This window comes from Piliocolobus tephrosceles, chromosome 12 (assembly GCF_002776525.5).
Source record: "Piliocolobus tephrosceles isolate RC106 chromosome 12, ASM277652v3, whole genome shotgun sequence".
Lineage (NCBI taxonomy): Eukaryota > Metazoa > Chordata > Mammalia > Primates > Cercopithecidae > Piliocolobus > Piliocolobus tephrosceles.
The window spans coordinates 3,793,809-3,813,349 of NC_045445.1; the positions used below are offsets into that span (position 1 = coordinate 3,793,809).

Here is a 19,541-nt window from a genome sequence, read left to right on the forward strand (position 1 = left end):
GTAATTTTGAGTTGGTCTGGCAATAATTTCCAGGCCTTCTCCCTGTAGCCGGTTACAGAAATAGAAACTCTTTTTTCCCAGTTCATCTGCATCTCATTATTGGGCTGTGATAACAAGCAGCCCCACCCTCGGTTTGGTGTGGGAACAATACGGTTAGGCGTTGTGTCCCCACCCAGATCTCATCTTGAATTGTAATCTCCTACGTGCCAAGGGTGGGACCAGGTGAAGCTAACCGGATCTTGGGGACGGTTCCCCCAGGCTGTTCTCGTGATTGTGAGTTCTCCTGAGATCTGATGGGTTTTATTTATTTATTTTGAGACTGAGTCTTGCTCTGCTGCCCAGGCTGGAGTGCAGTGGCATGATCTCATCTCATTGCAGCCTCCACCTCCCCAGCTCAAGCAAGATTCTCCTACCTCAGCCTCCCAAGTAGCTGGGACTGCAGGCACATACCACCACACCTGGCTAATTTTTGTATTTTTAGTAAAGATGGGGTTTCACCATGTTGCCCAGGTTTCAAACTCCTGAGCTCAGGTGATCTGCCCGCTTTGTCCTCTTAAAGTGCTGGCATTATAGGCGTGAGCCACTGTCCCATCCTAAATATTTTCTTTGGAGCAATTGTGAATGGCAGTGTCTTTTTAATTTTGGGTTTAATATGTTCACTGCTATTATATGTGATCGATATTATTGATCTTGTATCCTGAGATCTTGCTGAACTCACTTATTAGTTATAGGAATTTTTTGTAGATTTCTTGGAATTTTCTGTGTACCCGATCATGTCATCTGCAAATAGAAACATATATAGTTCTTCCTTTCCAATCTGTATATATTTTTTCATGTTGCAATGCTAGACATTTCAGTACCATGTTAAATAAGAGTGGTAAGAGTGATGTCCTTGCTCTGTTTCAGACCTTAGAGAAAGAGCGTTTAGTCTTTCACCGTTAAGTCTGATGATAGCTATATGTGTTTTCTAGATGTTCTTTATGAAGTTGAGATAGTTCCCCTTTATTTCTAATTTGCTGAAAGTATTTTTTTTTCCATAAATGGGTGTTCAGTTTTTTTCATGTCCATTGATATGATTTGTCTTCTTTGGCCTGTTGACAGGGTAGATTACATTGATTGATTTTCAAGTATTAATCCAGCTTGCCTGACTGGAATAAATTCCATTTTTCATACTGTTTAATTCTCTTTATGCATTCTATTATGTTTGCTAATATTTTGTTGATGATTTGGCATGTAAATTGGTGAGAGACATTAGTGTGTGTATGTGTGTATATATATATATATATATATATATATATATTTTTTTTTTTTTTAATATGGTCTTGATATGGTTTGGCTTTGTGTCCCCACCCAAATCTCATCTCGAATTGTAATCCCCAGGTGTCTAGGGAGGGACCTGGTGGAAGGTGATTGGATCATAGGGATGGTTCCCCATGCTGTTCTCATGATAGTGAGTGAGTTCTCACGAGAGCTGATGGTTTTTAAAGTGTTTGGCAGTTCCCGCTTTGCTCCTCTCTCTCTCCTGCCACCTTGTGAAGATGCCTATCTCCCCTTTGCCTTCCACTATAATTGTAGATTTTCTGAGGCCTCCCTAGCCATGAGGACCTGTAAGTCAATTAAACCTCTTTTCTTTATAAATTATCCTGTCTCAGGCAGTATCTTTATATCAGTGTGAAAATGGACTAATACAGGTCTTTATCTGTGTTTGTTACCAGGGTAATACTGGCCTTACAAAATGAATGGGGAAGAAATTTCCTTCTGTCTCCTTTCTGGAAGAGATTGTATACAATTGGTGTTAATTCCTTTTTAAATGTTTGGTAGAATTCTCCAGGTAAATCACCAAGTCCTGGAGGTTTCTTTTTTTTTAGGAGACTTTAAATTGAATTAATTAATGGTTATAGGAATATTCAGGTTGTGTATTTCATCTAGGTTGAGGTTTTTGTTGTTGTTGTTGTTGTTGTTGTTGTTGTTGTTTTTTGAGACGAAGTTTCACTTTTGTTGCCCAAGCTGGAGTGCAAAGGCGTGATCTCGGCTCACCACAACCTCCGCCTCCCAGGTTCAAGTGAATCTCCTGCCTCAGCCTCCCGAGGAGCTGGGATTACAGGCGTGCACCACCACACCCGGCTAATTTTATATTTTTAGTAGAGACGGGGTTTCTCCATGTTGGTCAGGCTGATCTCGAACTCCTGACTCAGGTGATCCACCCACCTCGGCCTCCCAAAGTACTGGGATTACAGGTGTGAGCCTCCATGCCTGGCTGAGTTTTTTATTATTGTGGTAAGCATACATATAAAATTTACTGTTTTCACCATTTTTAAGTTGTATAATTCAGTGGTACTTAGTAGACATTTGCCCCTCCTTTAGTATTTCCTGGGCATTGGATCCGGGACCCCCTGCAAATACCAAAATCCTTTGATGCTCAATTCTCTGATATGAAATGGTATAGTATTTGCATATAACCTACACATATCCTCCCATATAGTTTAAACCATTTCCAGATTACTTATACCTAATACAGTATAATGCTGTATGGTTATTACACTGTATTTTAAAAATTTATATTATTTTTATAGTTGTATTATTTTTTGTTTTTTGTTCTTTGAATATTGTGATCCATGGTTGGTCAAACACATGGTTCTGGATGCGGAACCTATGGATATGGAGGATCATCAGTGTTCACAATGTTGTGCAGCTATTACCATGATCATTTCCAAAAGCTTTTCATCAGCCCAGTTAGCATCCCTATGCCCATACAACAGTAACTCCTCATTTCTCCTTACTCCTAGCCCCTGGCAACCTCTATTATACCTTCTGTCTCGAAGAATTTGCCCATTCTAGGTACCTCTTATAAGCAGAATTGCACAAGATTTGTTCTTTTGTGTCTGGTTTATTTCACTTAATGTAATGTTTTCCAGGTTTTTCCCTGTTGCAGCATGTACCAGAGTTTCTTTCTTTTAAGGCTGAATAATATTGCATTATATGTATATACCATATTTTGTTTATCCATTTATATGTTGAGGCCATTTGTGTTGTTTCCACCTTTTGGCTGTTGTGAATAATGCTGTTAGGAACATTGGCGTACAGATATCTGTTAGAGTCCTGCTTTCAATTCGTTTGGGTATGGACCTAGAAGTGGAATTGCTGGATCATATGGGAACTCTGTTTCACAGTTTGAGGAAGTGCCAAACTGTTTTCCACAGCAGCTGCTGTGGAACATTTTACGTTCCCACCAGCAATATACCAGGGTTGCAATTTCTTCATGTCCACACCAATACTTTTCATTTTTCATTTTTCTTTTAATAATAGCCATCCTAATGGGTGCAAACTGGTATCTCATTGCAGTTTTTATTTGATATCCTCCCTAATGACTAATGACACTGAGCATCTTTTCATGTGCTTATTGGTCATTTGTATATCTTCTTTGAAGATATGTCTATTCAAGTCCTTTGCCCATTTTAAAACCGTTTTTTTTGTTTGTTTGTTTTTCTTTTTTCTTTCTTTTTTTTTTTTGAGACAGGGTCTTGCTTTGTCACCCAGTCTGGAGTGCAGTGGTGTGATCTCAGCTTACTGCAACCTCCACCTCCAGGCTCAAGCAATCCTCCTACTTCAGCCTCCTGAGGAGGTGGGACTACAGGTGTCCCACCTGTCTAATTTGTGTGTGTGTGTGTGTGTGTGTGTGTGTGTGTGTTTTGGTGGAGACAGGATTTCACCATGTTGCCCAGGCTGGTCTTGAACTTCTGGACTCAAGTAATCCACCCGCCTCAGCCTCCCAAAGTTCTGGGATTACAAGCATGAGCCACTTTGCCTAGCCTTAAAATCAGGGTTTTTGTTGTTGTTGATTTGTATAAGTTCTTTATATAGTGTGGATATTAATCCCTTATTGGATATAAGATTTATAAATATTTGTAAAAAAAAAAAAGATAACTCTTTTTACTCTCTTGAGGTTATCCTTTAATGCACAAAAGTTTTTAATTTTAGACTGGGCGTGGTGGCACATGCCTGTAATCCCAGCACTTTGGGATGCCAAAGCAGGTGGATGGCTTGAGCCCAGGAGTTTGAGGCCAGCCTTGCCAACATGGGGCAACCCTGTCTGTACAAAAAATACAAAAATTAGCTGGGCATGGTGGCGCAAGCCTGTAGTCCCAGCTACTCAGGAGGCTAAGATAAGAGGATCACTTGAGTCTGGAAGGTGGAGGTTGCAGTGAGTGGCATGATTGTGCCACTGCGCTCCAGCCAGCTTGGTTGACAGAGTGAGACCCTGTCTCAAACATTTTGAAATTTTGATGAAGATCAATTTATTTATTTTGTTTTTGTTGTTGATGTTGCCTTGCTTTTGGTATCAGGTCCAGGAAATCATCATCAAATCCAATATCATGAAACTTTTTTGTAATGTTTTCTCCTGAGAGTTTTATAGTTTTAGCTTTTACATTTAGTTCTTTGAACTATTTCTTTTTTTCATGCCACCATATCTAAGAATCTTCTATCTATTTTGAGTTAATTTTTGTATATAGTATAGGTCAGGGTCCAAAGTCATTCCTTTGCATGTGGATATCCAATTTTCCCAGCACCATTAGTTGAAAAGACTGTCCTTTCCCCCATCTAATGGTCTTGACATACTATTGAGAATCTAGTGACCAAGGGTTTATATCTGGGCTTGCTTTCTTCCTTCCTTCCTCCTTTCCCTTCCCTTTTCCTTTCCTTTCTCCCCTTTTCCTCCCTGCCTCCCTCCCTCCCTCCCTTCCTTCCTCCCCCCCTCCCTCCCTCCTCCCCCTCCCCCTTTCCTTTTTTTTTTTTTTTTTTTTTTTTTGACAGGGTCTCACTCTGTCGCCCAGGCTGGAGTACAGTGGTGTGATCACAGCTCACTCCAGCCTCCACCTGGGCTGAAGCGATCTTTCCATCTCAGCCTCTCAAGTAGCTGGAACCACAGGTGCATGCCACCACACCTGGCTAATTTTTTGTATTTTTTGTACAGATGGGATTTCACAATGTTGCCACACTGATCTTGAGCTCCTGGGCTCAAGCAGTCTACCTGCCTCAGCCTCCCAAAGTGCTGCAATTACAGGCGTGAGCCACTGCACCCGGCCTATTTCTGGGCTTCCTATTATATTTCATGGGTTTGTATGTCTGTTCTTGATGTCAGTACCACACGTGTTGTGATATTTGTAGTTTTGTAGTAAATTTAAAAATCAGGAAGTGTGAATCTTCTATGTTCTTTTTCTAGATTGTTTTGGCTGTTTGAGGTTCCTTGAAATTCCGTGTGAATTTTAGGATGAATTTGTCTATTTCTGCAACAAATGTCATTGGGATTTTGGTGGGGATTCCATTGGATCTGTAGATTGCTTTAGATAGTACGTATTGCCATTTTAACAATTTAGCATCTTCTAATCCATGAACACAGGATTAGGTTGTATTTTGGTAGTTGGTGTTTTTTGAGAAATTGGTCCGTTTCTTCCAAGTTGTCAAATATGTGAGCTAAAAAAGTTCATATTATTCCATGATTATTCTTTTACTGGTTGCAAGATCTATAATGTCCCATTTCAGTCCTTTTATTGGCATATCGTCTTTTTTAACTTTTATGTTTGTTACTAAGGCTAGAGGTTTATCCCTTTTTACTATATAAATAAGCTTTTGGTTTTATTGATTTTTTTTTTTTTAGTATTGCATTCCTATTTTCAATTTCATGGATCTCTGCTCTTGTGTTTATTATTTCTATCTGCTTGCTTTGGTTTTGTTTTTTTAGTATCTAGCTAGCTTCTTTTTCTAGCATCTCGAATTAGTAACTTAGATTATTGATTTGAGGCTTTTCTTGATATCTAATTTATGCATTGAGTACTATAAACTTCTCTCTGCACTGCTTTAGATCTCACGTATTTTGCTATGTTGTGTTTTCATTTTCACACAGTTCTATGTATTTTTAAAAATTTCCTTTGAAACTTTTTCTTTGACCCTTGTTTTATTTAGAAGTATGTTGTTTAATATCCAAATGTTTAGAGATTTTCTTGTTTTCTATTGTTTCTTCTCTGTTTCTAATTTGAATTAAGTATAATCAATGATACCTCTCTGCATAATTTCATTACTTTTAACTTTGTTGAAGTTTATTTCCTGGTTCATCATATGATCTCAGGCGAATATTCTGTGAGTGGTTAAATAATTGTTTACTCTGCTGTGATTGGCTGGTGTGTCCTGTTGTGCTGATTAAATCCCATTGGTTGATTATTGTTCACTTCTTCAATATCCTTGTAGATTTTCTGTCTAGTAGTTCTACCAATTGCTGAGAGTGGAGTGTTGAAGTCCCCAACTATAAATGTGCGTTTGCTTATTTCTCCTTTTAGCTCTACCAGGTTTTACTTAATGTGTCTAGACACTCTATTGCTAGGTACACACACATTCAGGATGGGTATGTCTTCCTGGCAGATTGGTCCTTTTATCATTTTGTAATATCCCTCTTTATTCCATCTGAGAACTGTTGGGTCATGACTTGACTTACTGTATTGTTTTTGTGCTTTCTTTGCAGAAGATTCAGACCTGCATTTCTTTGATCCACAGACAACACCGAAGGTCTATCAAAAAATGATAGGCAATACATTTTAAATGTCCCTAGGCAGTCTGGATATCACATTATTGCTCTGTAAAACTCATTTAGGTTTTTTCCCCCACATACGTTGCTGTTTCTCTCCCAGGTACTTGCTGTATATAGCACTATCTTTGACTTTTCCATCTATTAACTTCAATAGTGGGAACAGTTACAGCACAGTCTTCTGAAGTTCAAGAAAAGAATCAATTGGAAAATGCATGAATGCCATCTGTGTAATTGGTGTGAAAGAAGTCCATATTTGAAAGGAATCTGGTTGAGCCCAGAGACCTAATGTTTATAACAGTAACCACAGTTATATAAAATTATATATATGTGTGTTGTAACCACTTGCTGTGTATAAGATACTAACATAGTTCGCTGGGAATGCCACCTCAATCTGTCCATCCCTGGGCAGGATTAGCTATAGTTCAAGTGCCAGGTTGACAGTGGTGGAACCAAGGCTTGGAGCTCTCAAGCACTTGTGCTCAAACTCTAGAACTCCTCGGTCCATGTGGTCGTCTCCTGCAGATCTGGGCTCAAGTCCCAGCTTTACCACTTACCTGGCCACATGTGGGACTATGTCTGCCTCATAACCCCCATCCCCTGAAGAAAAGTGAACAGAACCCACGTCATTGAAGCCTTTTATATCTCTTTGTCATCCATCTCAAAGTGATTCTTTAGAGGTGCTATAGGAGCCTCAAGGACCAAGACAAGAATATTCATGATGTAACTTCCCTGAGACATGAATGGCTGCTCTATTTTGTTCCTAAATGTGCTCCCTTTACTGTCCTCTCTTCCCCTTTTAGAGAAATGGAACCAGGTAACCACCACGACCAAGAGGCCAGTAACCACCAGAGCTCCAGCAAATACTTTAGGTAAGGAGGCCGCTCTGAGGAGAGCAGTAAGGGAAGGATCCCATGGGACTCCCTCTGAGACAGGATCCAAATGAGCTACCCATAGATGAACTCATTGAGTATTTCTTTTATTTTGGGATCCCATGAAGGAAATGATTTTGACTTGGCTGATGCCTTGGATGATCGAAATGATCGAGATGATGGCCGCAGGAAACCGATTGCTGGAGGAGGAGGTAAGTCCCACCTGGTCTGGTTCTGTCTCATTAATTACATCATCCCACAGAGACACAGCCAGCCTGGGCCTGGCAGAGCTGGAGGCACTTCAAGCCACTAGAGAACCCTATCATGGTGGTACTCAAACTTGTTTGGTCTCGGGACTCCCGAAATCATTGAAATCTCAAGAGATTTTGCTTATGTGGGTCACGTTTATCAATACTCATCATCTTAGAATTTAAAACTGAAAGACTTTATTAATCTAAAGTGAACAACATTAAACCCATACATTTAACATAAATAACATTTTTATGAGAAATAACTATGCTTGCAAGACAAAAACTTGTATTGAGGAGAGCGACATGATGTTACATTTTTGCAGATTTCTCTCATGTCTGGCTGAATGGAAGCAGCTGGATTTTCACAGGCACTTTATTCCATGGTGAGATGTTGTTTTGGTTGAAGTATATGAAGGAAATCTGGCCTCACACCCATACTCAGGGGGCAAAGGGAGGAATATTTTCACAGACTTTTCAGATCCTTGTGGATAATCTTGGATAGGACACCAAAACTTGGCCCCAACAAAAGCGGTTGTTTCTTACAGGTTAAGCGTAGTGTGGAGTGTGCAATTCTATCAGTACACTTTCCACACTTGGTTCCGTGGGACTCTCTTGTCCTTTCAATGGATCTTTTACTCGTTCATAAATTTTCTACTTCCTTGTATCAGTTTCCTTGCTGCATAACAAAAATCAGAAACTCTGAGTTAAGACAACACCCATTTATTATCTTACTGTTTCCTTTGGTCCGGAGTTGAGCAACAGCTAAGCTGAGTGTTCTGCTCAGGAGCTCATATAGCTGCGGTCAAGGTGTTGGTGAGGGCTGGGGTCTCGTCTGAGGTTGGGTTCCCTTCCAAGCTCAATTGGTTGTTGACAGTGCATTCCCTTGCAGCTATAGAAATAATGACTGCTTGCTGCTTTAAGACCAGCAGGAGAATGACCGACAGAGGGGTTGGTAGGGGGAGAAAGGAGGAGAGACCGACTGACTCTGTTGCTTCTCATGTCTGAGCTCGGAGAAGGCCTGAACCTGCTTTTGAGGAGATCACCTGATTAAGTCATGCCCATCTAGGATAATCTCTTTTTTGATTAATGTAAAGTCAAATTGATTTGGTATCTTAATTACCTCTGCAAAGTCCCTTCACCTTTGGCATGTAATCTAACCTAATCACGGGAGTGGTAGCCATCCTATCCATGGTTCCACTCATACTCAGAGTGGTGGGACATTATGCGGGACATGTACACCAGTGGAAGGGGGTCTGGGAGGGCCTCTTAGAATTTCATGAAGGGCATTCTTAAGTGGAACTGGCAATCATTTTCTGAATCCTGGGCAACATTAACACAAGTTTGTTGTTGCTGATTTTTTTTCTTGTCATTGAAATGTACGTTTTATTTTCTCCAGGTTTTTCAGACAAGGATCTTGAAGACATAGTAGGGGGCGGAGAATACAAACCTGACAAGGGTAAAGGTAGGAGCATTGATTTGTGCCAACACAACCCTTATTCTGGTGAAAAAGGTGATTATGCAGCAACCAGATTAATTGAGCCTCTGGGAAATGAGTGGTAGTTCCCAGACATCCCAGCCTGCCAATTGGGGTTCATTCAGAATGATGTGAGTGATGCAGTTCAAGTGGGGGGATTTATAAGCCATCTTGGAAAAGCCCCACATTTCCCCTGATGTTCCTTAAGCAGCAGTGCTGATAGGTTCAAGTTTCATGCTGGCTGAAGCCTATTTGCCGAGGCAACACCACCAATGACAATAACTGGGGGCCAGTGGACTCTGAAAACAGCCCTCTCAACCTCGAGAGACTCACTCGCTCTTGGGATGGGAGGAGCAAACTCATCATGACAAGCATTTTTTTTAAGAGACCCATAGCAAGTCAGATATCTTTTAAAATACCTTTTTATTTTGAAATGGTTCTCACAAGAAGTTGTAAAGATAGTTCTAGAGAGTTCCTGTGTACACTTCACCTAGCTCCTCCTTACATAGCCTTAGTCATTGTCAAAACCAGGAAGTCAACGCTAGTACGGTACTGTTAAATCAGCTATAGACCTTGTTGAGATGGCATCAGGTTTTGCATGCATTCAGATGTGCGTGTGTGAGCGAGTATGGGTAGGTCTGTAAAAATGTTATGTGTGTAGATTTGAGTAACCATTACCATAATTAGGAGGCAGAACTGTTCCATCACCACAAAGAAGTTCCCTCGTGTTACCCCAGGATAGTCATGTCCTCCCCAAGGCCAGCTCGTGTTAATTCCCCCAAGTGACCAAAGATTTCAACCTTTTATCATAGTATACATCAAGTATGAAGTATGAAGGGAATATTAGCCAGATTTGTTGATGTGGCAAGACAAGCTAGTGATTGTAACTTGTGGTTGTAACCCGTTGTGATTGTAACTTGTGATTGTAATCTGTTGTGATAGCAACATGTTACGATGGTAAGTTGTGGTGGTAACTCTGGTTGTAACCTGTTACAATGGCAAATTGCTGTTACACCCGGTTATAAGTGTGACAAGTTATGGGTGTATCTGGTTGTAACTGATATACTCCCCACAGTCTTGGCTGTGGTTACTAGTGTTTTCTCTTTTCTTGCGAGAATGGTGTGCCTTTCATACAGGAATACTGTTCTCTTCTGATTAAAGGATACCGTAGTTAAATTTGTCCTTCGAAACACCTTTCCAGACAGAGTCATCTCTACTAAAAAGCACAAAAAGCCTCTAAATGAAACCCACAGGTGTCAGGAGAACATGGGACATTTAAAGGGCAAATCCAGCAAATTGGCCAATTACTCCTGGGTGATAAGTGGTATTTCCAGATGGTGAAATGAGAGCAGTAGGCACACATGTAAGCAAACACATGAGTGAAAGTCTGAATGGCATGTCAGGGGCTTTTCCTTATTAAAAGTGCATGTTTTAGCAAGGAAGAAGTGTTCAGAAATTCTTTAATTAGGCTCATATTTGAACTTCTCTTGTAAAGAATAATCAATTGTTAGCTTAAGTTATACCCTCTGCCATTATAGGTGTCAGGAAAAGAGGGTAAAGGGAGTCATGGAAAAAAGGACAAGTGTGAAACTGAAACATGGCTATGATAAGCACACCAGGGAATTCTCAGATACTGTCCTTTACACAGAAATATGCTAATGCTGTGAGCAAAGGTAAAATATCACATTTCAATAAATTATGATCTTCAGCATAAAAAGAATCCTAATTAGTGCATTTTTCAGGCTTGGGTCTTAGGCACATAGATTCAGCTATACTTTTAGAGTATATTTTCAAAATAATACATTATTTGTTGTGGACTTTTTTCTCAAGAAGACCTCTTACTGACCCTGTAGAAGCCCCACATTTTGCCTGTACGTGACGATGACAGTCTTTTATCAACAGGTCCTATTGCCTTTCTCTAAGAAGGTGATGGCCTATAAGCCCTCCTCCTCCACCCTTATTTCCTTCCTGCCCAGCCTGGGCAGGACTCTGATTGTCTCCCATTTCTACCAACAGACTGCTTTCCATAGCACTTTGAGAAATTTGAGGCCAATGTTCCAACTCCTCATGGCCCCCTTGCCATGTATACCCTAGAGTATGCAAGCTCTAGGTTCCCAGTGGTTCCCAATGGTTTCCTGATGGTCACAGCCCTCTGTCCTGTGTGGCCTCTGTAGCATTTGACTTTGATGATCACCTTCTCCTTAACATTCTATCTTCCTGGGCCCTTTCTCACTCATTGACTGGTCTCATTCATGAGTCTCATTCACTGCTTCTTTCTGAACACTGTTGCCTCTTGGATTTATTTCCTTGGTGTCCAATTCTGTATGTCATTCTTTTTCACTGGGGAAGAGAATGGCATTAGAAATCAAGATTTGAGTATTCATTGCCTAGTGGTATATCACTACTTCTAGACTGTCTAAGCAGACAGAGATAGGAAATAGGAAATATATGTATCTATACTAACCCATGTGTCTTACTTCAGGCTGTTAGGACAAATTACCAAGACTGGGTGATAATTAAGCGACAGACATTTGTTTCTCACAGTTCTAGAGGCTGGGAGGTCCAAGATCAAGTCACTGATAGATCCAGTATCTAGTGAGGATCTGCATCCTGTTTTGGAGATGGCTGTCTTCTTGTTGTATCCCTGATTGTTGGATAGGACAGAGTAGGGAGAAAGCTCTGGTGTCTCTTCTTATAAGGGTCCTAATCCTATCATGAGGGGTTGGCCTTCATGACCTAATTAACTCCCAAAGACCCCACCTCCTAATATCATCACATTGGAGGTTAGGACTTCAACGAAATATGACCTTGAGAAGGGATACAAATGTTCAATACATAGCACCATATATACACACATATCCAAATAATTTCTTTTAACCATCAGCAGGTATATAACCTAAACATGACTTCATACTTATGTCTCCAACTGTAATCCAGTGCCAGAAGGATTATTTTGATCTTCCTTTCTTGCTTACCTATAACTTTCCTCTCTGACAGTGAGACACCTAGCTGCTACTACGTGTCATCTATTTACTATCTTACTCAATTCAGGTATACACATATAGAGCATCAGAATTGCTAACTCATACCCCCAGGAGAAACAACTTTACCAACTAGAGTCCAGTGTTTATGTTCCGTTTCTTTTGTCTTTACCTTACAGTTTCCAGTCAAAATACTGTTTTTCAAAGTTACTTAGGTCGATTCCTTTACCTTCCTCATCCATTCAGTACAGTTATGCCACCCATTTATAATGGAGTTAGATTCATTTGTCATAGTCTCCTTTCCATCCTGGGAGTCCCCCACCCACCTGGTTGATGTTTTGTTCTTTTGCTTGTAGGCATTAAAGTTCACTCTTTGTAGCATATAGTTCTATGGGTTTTGGCAAATGCATAGAGTCACATGTCCACCCCCCAAGTACCATACAGAACACTTTCGTCACCATACAAGGACTTCTGTATATGCCCTTAATAGTCAGCCACTCCGCCTTCCCTCAACCCTAATCTGTTTTCTCTTAGTGCAACCACTTATTTGTTTATTTCTCTATAGTTTTACCTTATCCAGGATGCCATATAATTGGACCCATACAATATATAGGCTTTTCAGACTAGCTTCTTTCGCTTAGCAATATGCATTTAAAGTTCTTTCGTGTTTTTTCATAGCTTGGTACTTTGTTCTTTTTAGCATTGAACAATATCCCATTGTATGGATGTACCACTTTGTTTATCCATTCACCTGCTGAAGGACATCTTGGTTGCTTCCAGTCTGGGGTGAATATGAATAAAGCTGCCATAAACATTTTTTTTTGAGATAGGATCTCACTCTGTTGCCCAGCCTGGAGTGCAGTAATGCAAACACAGTTCACTGAAGCATTGACCTCCTGATCTCAAGCAATCCTTCCACCTCAGCCTCCTGAGTATCTGGGACCACAGATACACGCCACCATACTTGACTACCTTTTAAAATTTTTGTAGGGTTGGGATCTTGCTATGTTGCCCAGGGTGGTCTCGAGCTCCTGGGCTCGGGTGATTCTCCTGCCTTGGCCTCCCAATATGCTGTTATACAGGTGTGAGCCACTGCGCCCAGCTATAAACTTTTTTTTTTGAGACAGAGTCTCGCTCAGTCACCCGGGCTGGAGTGCAGTGGTGCGATCTCGGCTCACTGCAAGCTCCGCCTCCCAGGTTCACGCCATTCTCCTGCCTCAGCCTGCCTAATAGCTGGGACTACAGGCACCCGCCACCGCGCCTGGCTAATTTGTTTTTTGTATTTTTAGTAGAGACGGGGTTTCACCATGTTAGCCAGGATGGTCTCAATCTCCTGATCTCGTGATCTGCCCGCCTTGGCCTCCCAAAGTGCTGGGATTACAGGCGTGAGCCACCACGTCCGGCCAACAGTTTTAAATATTACATACAGGTTTCTGTGTAGACATACACATAATACTTTATACTTTTGTTCTATGAACAACACTATGAAGAAAAGAAAAAGACAAGCCACAGATTTGGAGAAACTATTTGCAAAATCATATACCTGATAAAGGACTTGTATTCAGATGATATAAAGAATTCATAGGCCAGGCGCAGTGGCTCAGGCCTGTAATCCCAGCACTTCGGGAGGCCGATGCAGGCAGATCACGAGGTCAGGAAATCAAGACCATCCTGGCTAACATGGTGAAACCCCGTCTTTACTAAAAATACAAAAAATTAACTGGGCGTGGTGGCGGGCACCTGTAGTCCCAGCTACTCGGGAGGCTGAGGCAGGAGAATCGCTTGAACCTGGGAGGTGGAGGTTGCAGTGAGCTGAGATCACGCCACTGCACTCCAGCCTGGGTGACAGAGTGAGACTCCGTCTCAAAAAAAAAATAAATAAATAAATTCATAAAAGTCAACAGTAAGAACTCAACCCCAATTTTTAAATGGGCAAAAAATATGAACAGACTTCACCAAAGAAGAATATAAAATAGGAAAATAACATATTCAATGTCATTTCTCACTAGGGAAATACAAATGAAAACAGGATACCACTACACACCCATTAGAATGTCTAAAATCCAAAAAGCTGATAATATCAATTGCTGATGAGGATGCAGAGCAACAAGAATGCTCATTCATTGTTTGTGAGAATACAAAATGGTACTGCCACTTTGGAAGAGAGCTTGACAGTTTCTGGTAAGTTCAACATAGACTTGCCATGTGACCTAGCAGTCATATGCTACTGCTGGCTGAACAATCTGCCGACAGACTTGGGGAAGGGAAAAATGAGAGCAGCCTTGGGTAAAAATGCCACGGACTCAAGCTGTTTTTCCTGAAATCAAATTACTTCCCTGAAATGACTAACTTTTTGTCCAGGTTTATAGTTGCATTTTGAAGAGAGGATTTGTTGATCTGCTCACTGTCTCATGCCAGAAGTCTTTCCCCTGGTATCTTGTGAATCTAGATTATTCTTTCTCTTTATCTCCCCTCAAGCCCAGGCCATCTTCACCCTCCCTTGGGATGACCACCTAAGTGGTTAAGAGTGGTGACCTTAACCTCTTAACTGGTATCTTTGCACCAGTTTGTCCTCCTTGCAGCTGCAAGAGAGAACCATCAAGAACATGAATCTGACCCTGTCGTTCCTGTGTTTAAAAAATACTGTGTAACAATGAAAAGACACAGTCCAATTAAAAAATGGGCATGGGATTTGAACAGACACATCACAAAGGAAGTTACATGATGTTCAAAATAATTTATGTATGTTGAACCAATCTTGCATCCCAGGGATAAAGCCTACTTGATCGTGTTGGATTAGCTTTTTGATGTGCTGCTGGATTCAATTTGCTGGTATTTTGTTGAGGATTTTTGCATCTGTGTTCATCAATGATATTGACCTGACGTTTTCTTTTTGTATTGTGTCCTGCTACAGTAACCAAAACAGCATGGTACTGGTACAAAAACAGACACATAGACCAGTGGAACAGAACAGAGAACATACAAAAAACGCCACAGACCTACAACCATCTGATCTTCAACAAAATTGACAAAACAAGCAGTGGGGAAAGGACTCTTTTTTAAAAAAATTATTATTATACTTTAAGTTCTAGGGTACATGTGCACAACGTGCAGGTTTGTTACATTCGTATACATGTGCCATGTTGGTGTGCTACACCCGTTAACTCGTCATTTACTTTAGGTATATCTCCTAGTGCTATCCCTCCCCCCTCCTCCCACCCTACAACAGGCCCCAGTGTGTGATGTTCCCCACCCTGTGTCCAAGTGATCTCATTGTTCAATTCCCACCTATGAGTGAGAACATGCGGTGTTTGGTTTTCTGTCCTTGTGACAGTTTGCTCAGAATGATAGTTTCCAGCTTTATCCATGTTGCTACAAAGGACATTAACTCATCCTTTCTTCTGGCTGTATAGTATTCCACGGTGTATATGTGCCACATTTTCTTAATCCAGTCTATCATTGATGGACATTTGGGTTGGTTAGGACTCTTTATTCAATAAATGGTGCTGGGATAACTGGCTGGCCATATGCAGAAGATTGAAGCTGGACCCCTACCTTTTTGCTGTATACAAGAATCAACTCAAGATGGATTAAAGACTTAAATGTAAAACCCAAATCTATGAAAACCCTGAAGACAAGTTAGGCAGTACTATTCTGGACATAGGACCTGACAAAATCTTCATGACAAAGATGCCAAAAGCAATTGCAACAAAACCAAAAATTGACACATGGGACCTAATCAAACTAAAGAGCTTCTGCACAGCAAAAGAAACTTTCAACAGAGTAAACAGACAACCTATAGAATGTGAGAGAATGCTTCCAAACTATGCATCCAACAAAGGTCTAATATGCAGAATCTATAAGGAACTTAAACAAATTTACTAGCCAAGAACAAACCATCCCATTAAACAGTGGGCAAAAGACATGAACAGACATTTCTGAAAAGAAGACATACATGCGGCCAGCAAGCATATGAAAAAAAGCTTAACGTCACCAATCATTAGAGAAATGCAAATCAAAACCACAATGAGATACCTTCTCACACCAGTCAGAATGGCTGTTATCAAAAAGTCAAAAAATAACAAATGCTGGTAAGGTTGTGGAGAAAGGGGAACACTTACGCACTACTGGTGGGAATGTAAATCAGTTCAGCCAGTGTTGAAAAAAGTTTGGTGATTTCTCAAAGAACTTAAAACAGAATTACCGTTTGACCCAGCAGTCCCATTATTTAGTATATACCCAAACATAAATTGCTGTATCATAAAGACAAATGCATGTGTATGTTCACTGCAGCACTACTCACAGTAGCAAAGACATGGAATCAACCTAAGTGCCCATCAACGGAGGACTGGAGGAAGAAAATGTGGTACATATACACCATGAAATACTACACAGCCATAAAAAAATGAGATCATGTCCTATGTAACAACATAGATGGAGCTGGAGGCCATTATCCTAAGCAAACTAACTCAGGAACAGAAAATCAGATACCACACGTTCTCACTTATAAGTGGGAGCTCAATGATGAGAACACATAGACACATAGAGGGGAACAACACACACTGGGGCCTATCAGGGGGTGGAGGGTGGGAGGAGGGAGAGGATCAGGAAAAATAACTAATGAATACTAGGCTTAATACCTGGGTGATGAAATAATCTGTACAACAAACCCCCGTGACACACAATTTACCTGTATAGCAAACCTGCACATGTATCCCTGCACCTAAAATTAAAAACAAGCAAACAAACAAAAAAACAAAATCATTATTCTTTGGGAAAATACAAATTAAACCACAATGAGATACCACAACACATCCTCCAGAATAACTAAAATTTAAAAGGTAGTATCAAATGTTGATGAAGATGTGGAGTGACTGCAATTCTCATACATCGTTGGTAGGGATGTAAAGTTTCTTCTAAAACTACCATAGACCTACCTAGTGACCCAGCAATTTCATTCCCTATTCAAGAGAGATGGGAGCTATGTTCTGCCCCCTTCCAACAACAACGGAAAAAAGACTTATAAAAGAATGCTCATTGCTTGATCTACGATAGCAAAAAACAAAAACAAAACCTGGAGACACCCAGGTATCAATAGGAGAATTGATCGAGAAACCGTGATACGTTTATATATTTATACAATGGGAAGAGCTGCTGATACGACAGCATGGATAAATGTCAAAAACAACATGCTGAGTAAAAGAGGCCAATGAAAAAAGAGGACATATTATATGAGCCCAATTATATGAACTTCCACTACAGACAAAAGTAAGCTATAATGATAGAAATGAGACCTGTGGCTGTGGGAGTTAGGTGTGTGAATAAGATCAATTGGGCATCATTTTCTGGGGTGATGGTTCTGCTCTGTGTCTTGAATAGGGGTCTTGGTTTCATAGCTGTGTGCATCTGTCAAAAGTTATCCACTGGTACGTGGAAGAATTATGTGTTTCACTATATGTACATTTTACCTTAAAAAAGGAATCATAAGCGAATGTAAAATGCTAGGTAACGATAGGTTGAGGTATACTGATGTCTGTAACTTTGAAATGTGTCACAAAAATAAGATCGATGGACAAGAGGGATGGCAGACAAGATAAACTGAGTGATGCAAAATGTTAATTACAAGTCTACGTGCTGGGAATGTGGATGTTCACGGCACGAAGTTTTAAATTTTTTTGTATGTTAGAAATTTTTCTTAATTAGATGTTGGTGAAAAAAATTAAAGAAGCAGGAACAACAACAAAAGCCTCTTTAGTGGTTCCCCACTGCTTACAAGATAAGTTCAAGCCCCTTAGTCTGCTGACATGTTCTTTCTGCCCTAGACCACCAGGTTCCTGTCATCTCCACACATGGAGAAAGGCCAGTAGCTACATATGCCAGTGCCTGCACGTGACGTTCCTCGGTCTAAACTGCCTGCCTTCCACCCTGTGAATTCCCACTCATCCTCGAGCAAGTGCTAAGTTACCCATCGCTGGAGATCCCCTCCTCTCAGGAGGCTGCCCGCATCTGTGGTCCCGTCTCCCTGCCCACTCTCGGCTCTGCAGCACAGCTTCCGTCTCCTGCCCCTGGGCTGTCCCAGAGCTTCTGTCATTCCGCTGGTGCAGGATAGCACGTGTCATTCCCAACCACAGCGGGTGGTGTTTATCTTTTTAGCTTCCGCTAGACTGGGCTTCCTGTGTATCCCTGACACCTCCATGCAAGTTTGCTGGCATGAGGACTGCGGAGCAAACACTCAGCTTTGCTTTCTGCCTTCTCTGTCACACCTCCCTGTGGAGGCTAGAGTGATACTGTTGATTGGCGAAGCCAGGGTGAGCCTGCTGATCCTCTGGGCCACATTACTGATGGGATCGTGGCATGACCTGCTGCTTTCTCCTGGAACCCCAAAGGAGCGCGAAAGCCAGGGCCCACCGTGTTGCTAGCTAGGGAAGTGTGCACTCTGATAGTAGGTGAGGCCTGTGTCTGCTCTGTAAGCCCAGTTTTCCCTCACATGAGCTCTGGGATGATTTTCGTGAGAAGGGAGAGGGGAGAGAAGTAACAGGTAGCTTCCGTGTGGCCTCAGGCCATGTCCTCTAACTAGTGCACAGAAGCACTGCTCTTGAGGGTGCTGCGGTACTTTAGCCTCTTCATCAAGCAGATGCCTTACCTTTGATCTTTCTCTGGCTCCTTGCATCTGTTCTCAGTTGGGAAAGAACCTGGAGGGGAGGAGGAGCCGGGAGGGGTGTTATTAACACTCCCAGATCACCCTCACTGGCCTGTTGGTCAGAAAACTCTTGATAAATTAACACAAGGAACCAAATGGGGACAAGGGCCCTGCTGGCTGGGGAAAGAGGCCATTTGCTGCTTTCCTTTCTCCCTATCCCCAGAAGGAGAGTCTTCCTTCTGTGTTCCTTAAGGGTCCCCTGGGCAGTGTCTGCTCCATTGCTCTGGCTCGGTGTTTTACCCTCTCCTTCGTTATCTGTAGACCTTTCCCAAGCTTCTGAGTCTGCTCAAAGCTAGAGTTTTACTGATAGCTCTTTCAAGAGGTACTACTTGGAGCCTTGGGTGGTACGAAATGGATGTCTTCACGGTGAGCCTTGTGTCTGCTCCAAGTGCAAACCCTCCATGCATTGCAGAGAACACCATAAAGAGAGGAGCACTACCTGAACTTCTCCTTCGGGGTCTAAAGGTGAAACTTGCTTTGCAGCACCCAGCATTTTACTGTACTGATTCCTTTCTTTGGATCACCACCTCCTGGATTTGGCGGCCCATATGCTGGGCTCACTCAGCTATACACTGCTTGTTCATAACTACTGTGGGGTCACAGGCCTGAAACACTGCCTCATTCTTCTTAATCAGAAAAAAATTATTTTGAAAATGTTAGAATCAAATTGGGCACATTTTTACCCC

General features: G+C 41.4%; 1 protein-coding gene across 2 annotated transcripts in view; it reads left to right on the plus strand.

Moving 5' to 3' along the window:
• Positions 1–19,541, plus strand: part of CD99L2 (CD99 molecule like 2) — a 126,526-nt gene that overhangs the window by 89,603 nt on the left and 17,382 nt on the right. For both annotated transcript variants that reach the window (XM_023202174.1, XM_023202175.1), the window contains 3 exons: positions 7,381–7,449; positions 7,578–7,661; positions 9,097–9,162. In XM_023202174.1, coding sequence (XP_023057942.1) covers positions 7,381–7,449; positions 7,578–7,661; positions 9,097–9,162 — 219 coding nt within the window. The remainder of the gene's footprint in view (positions 1–7,380; positions 7,450–7,577; positions 7,662–9,096; positions 9,163–19,541) is intronic.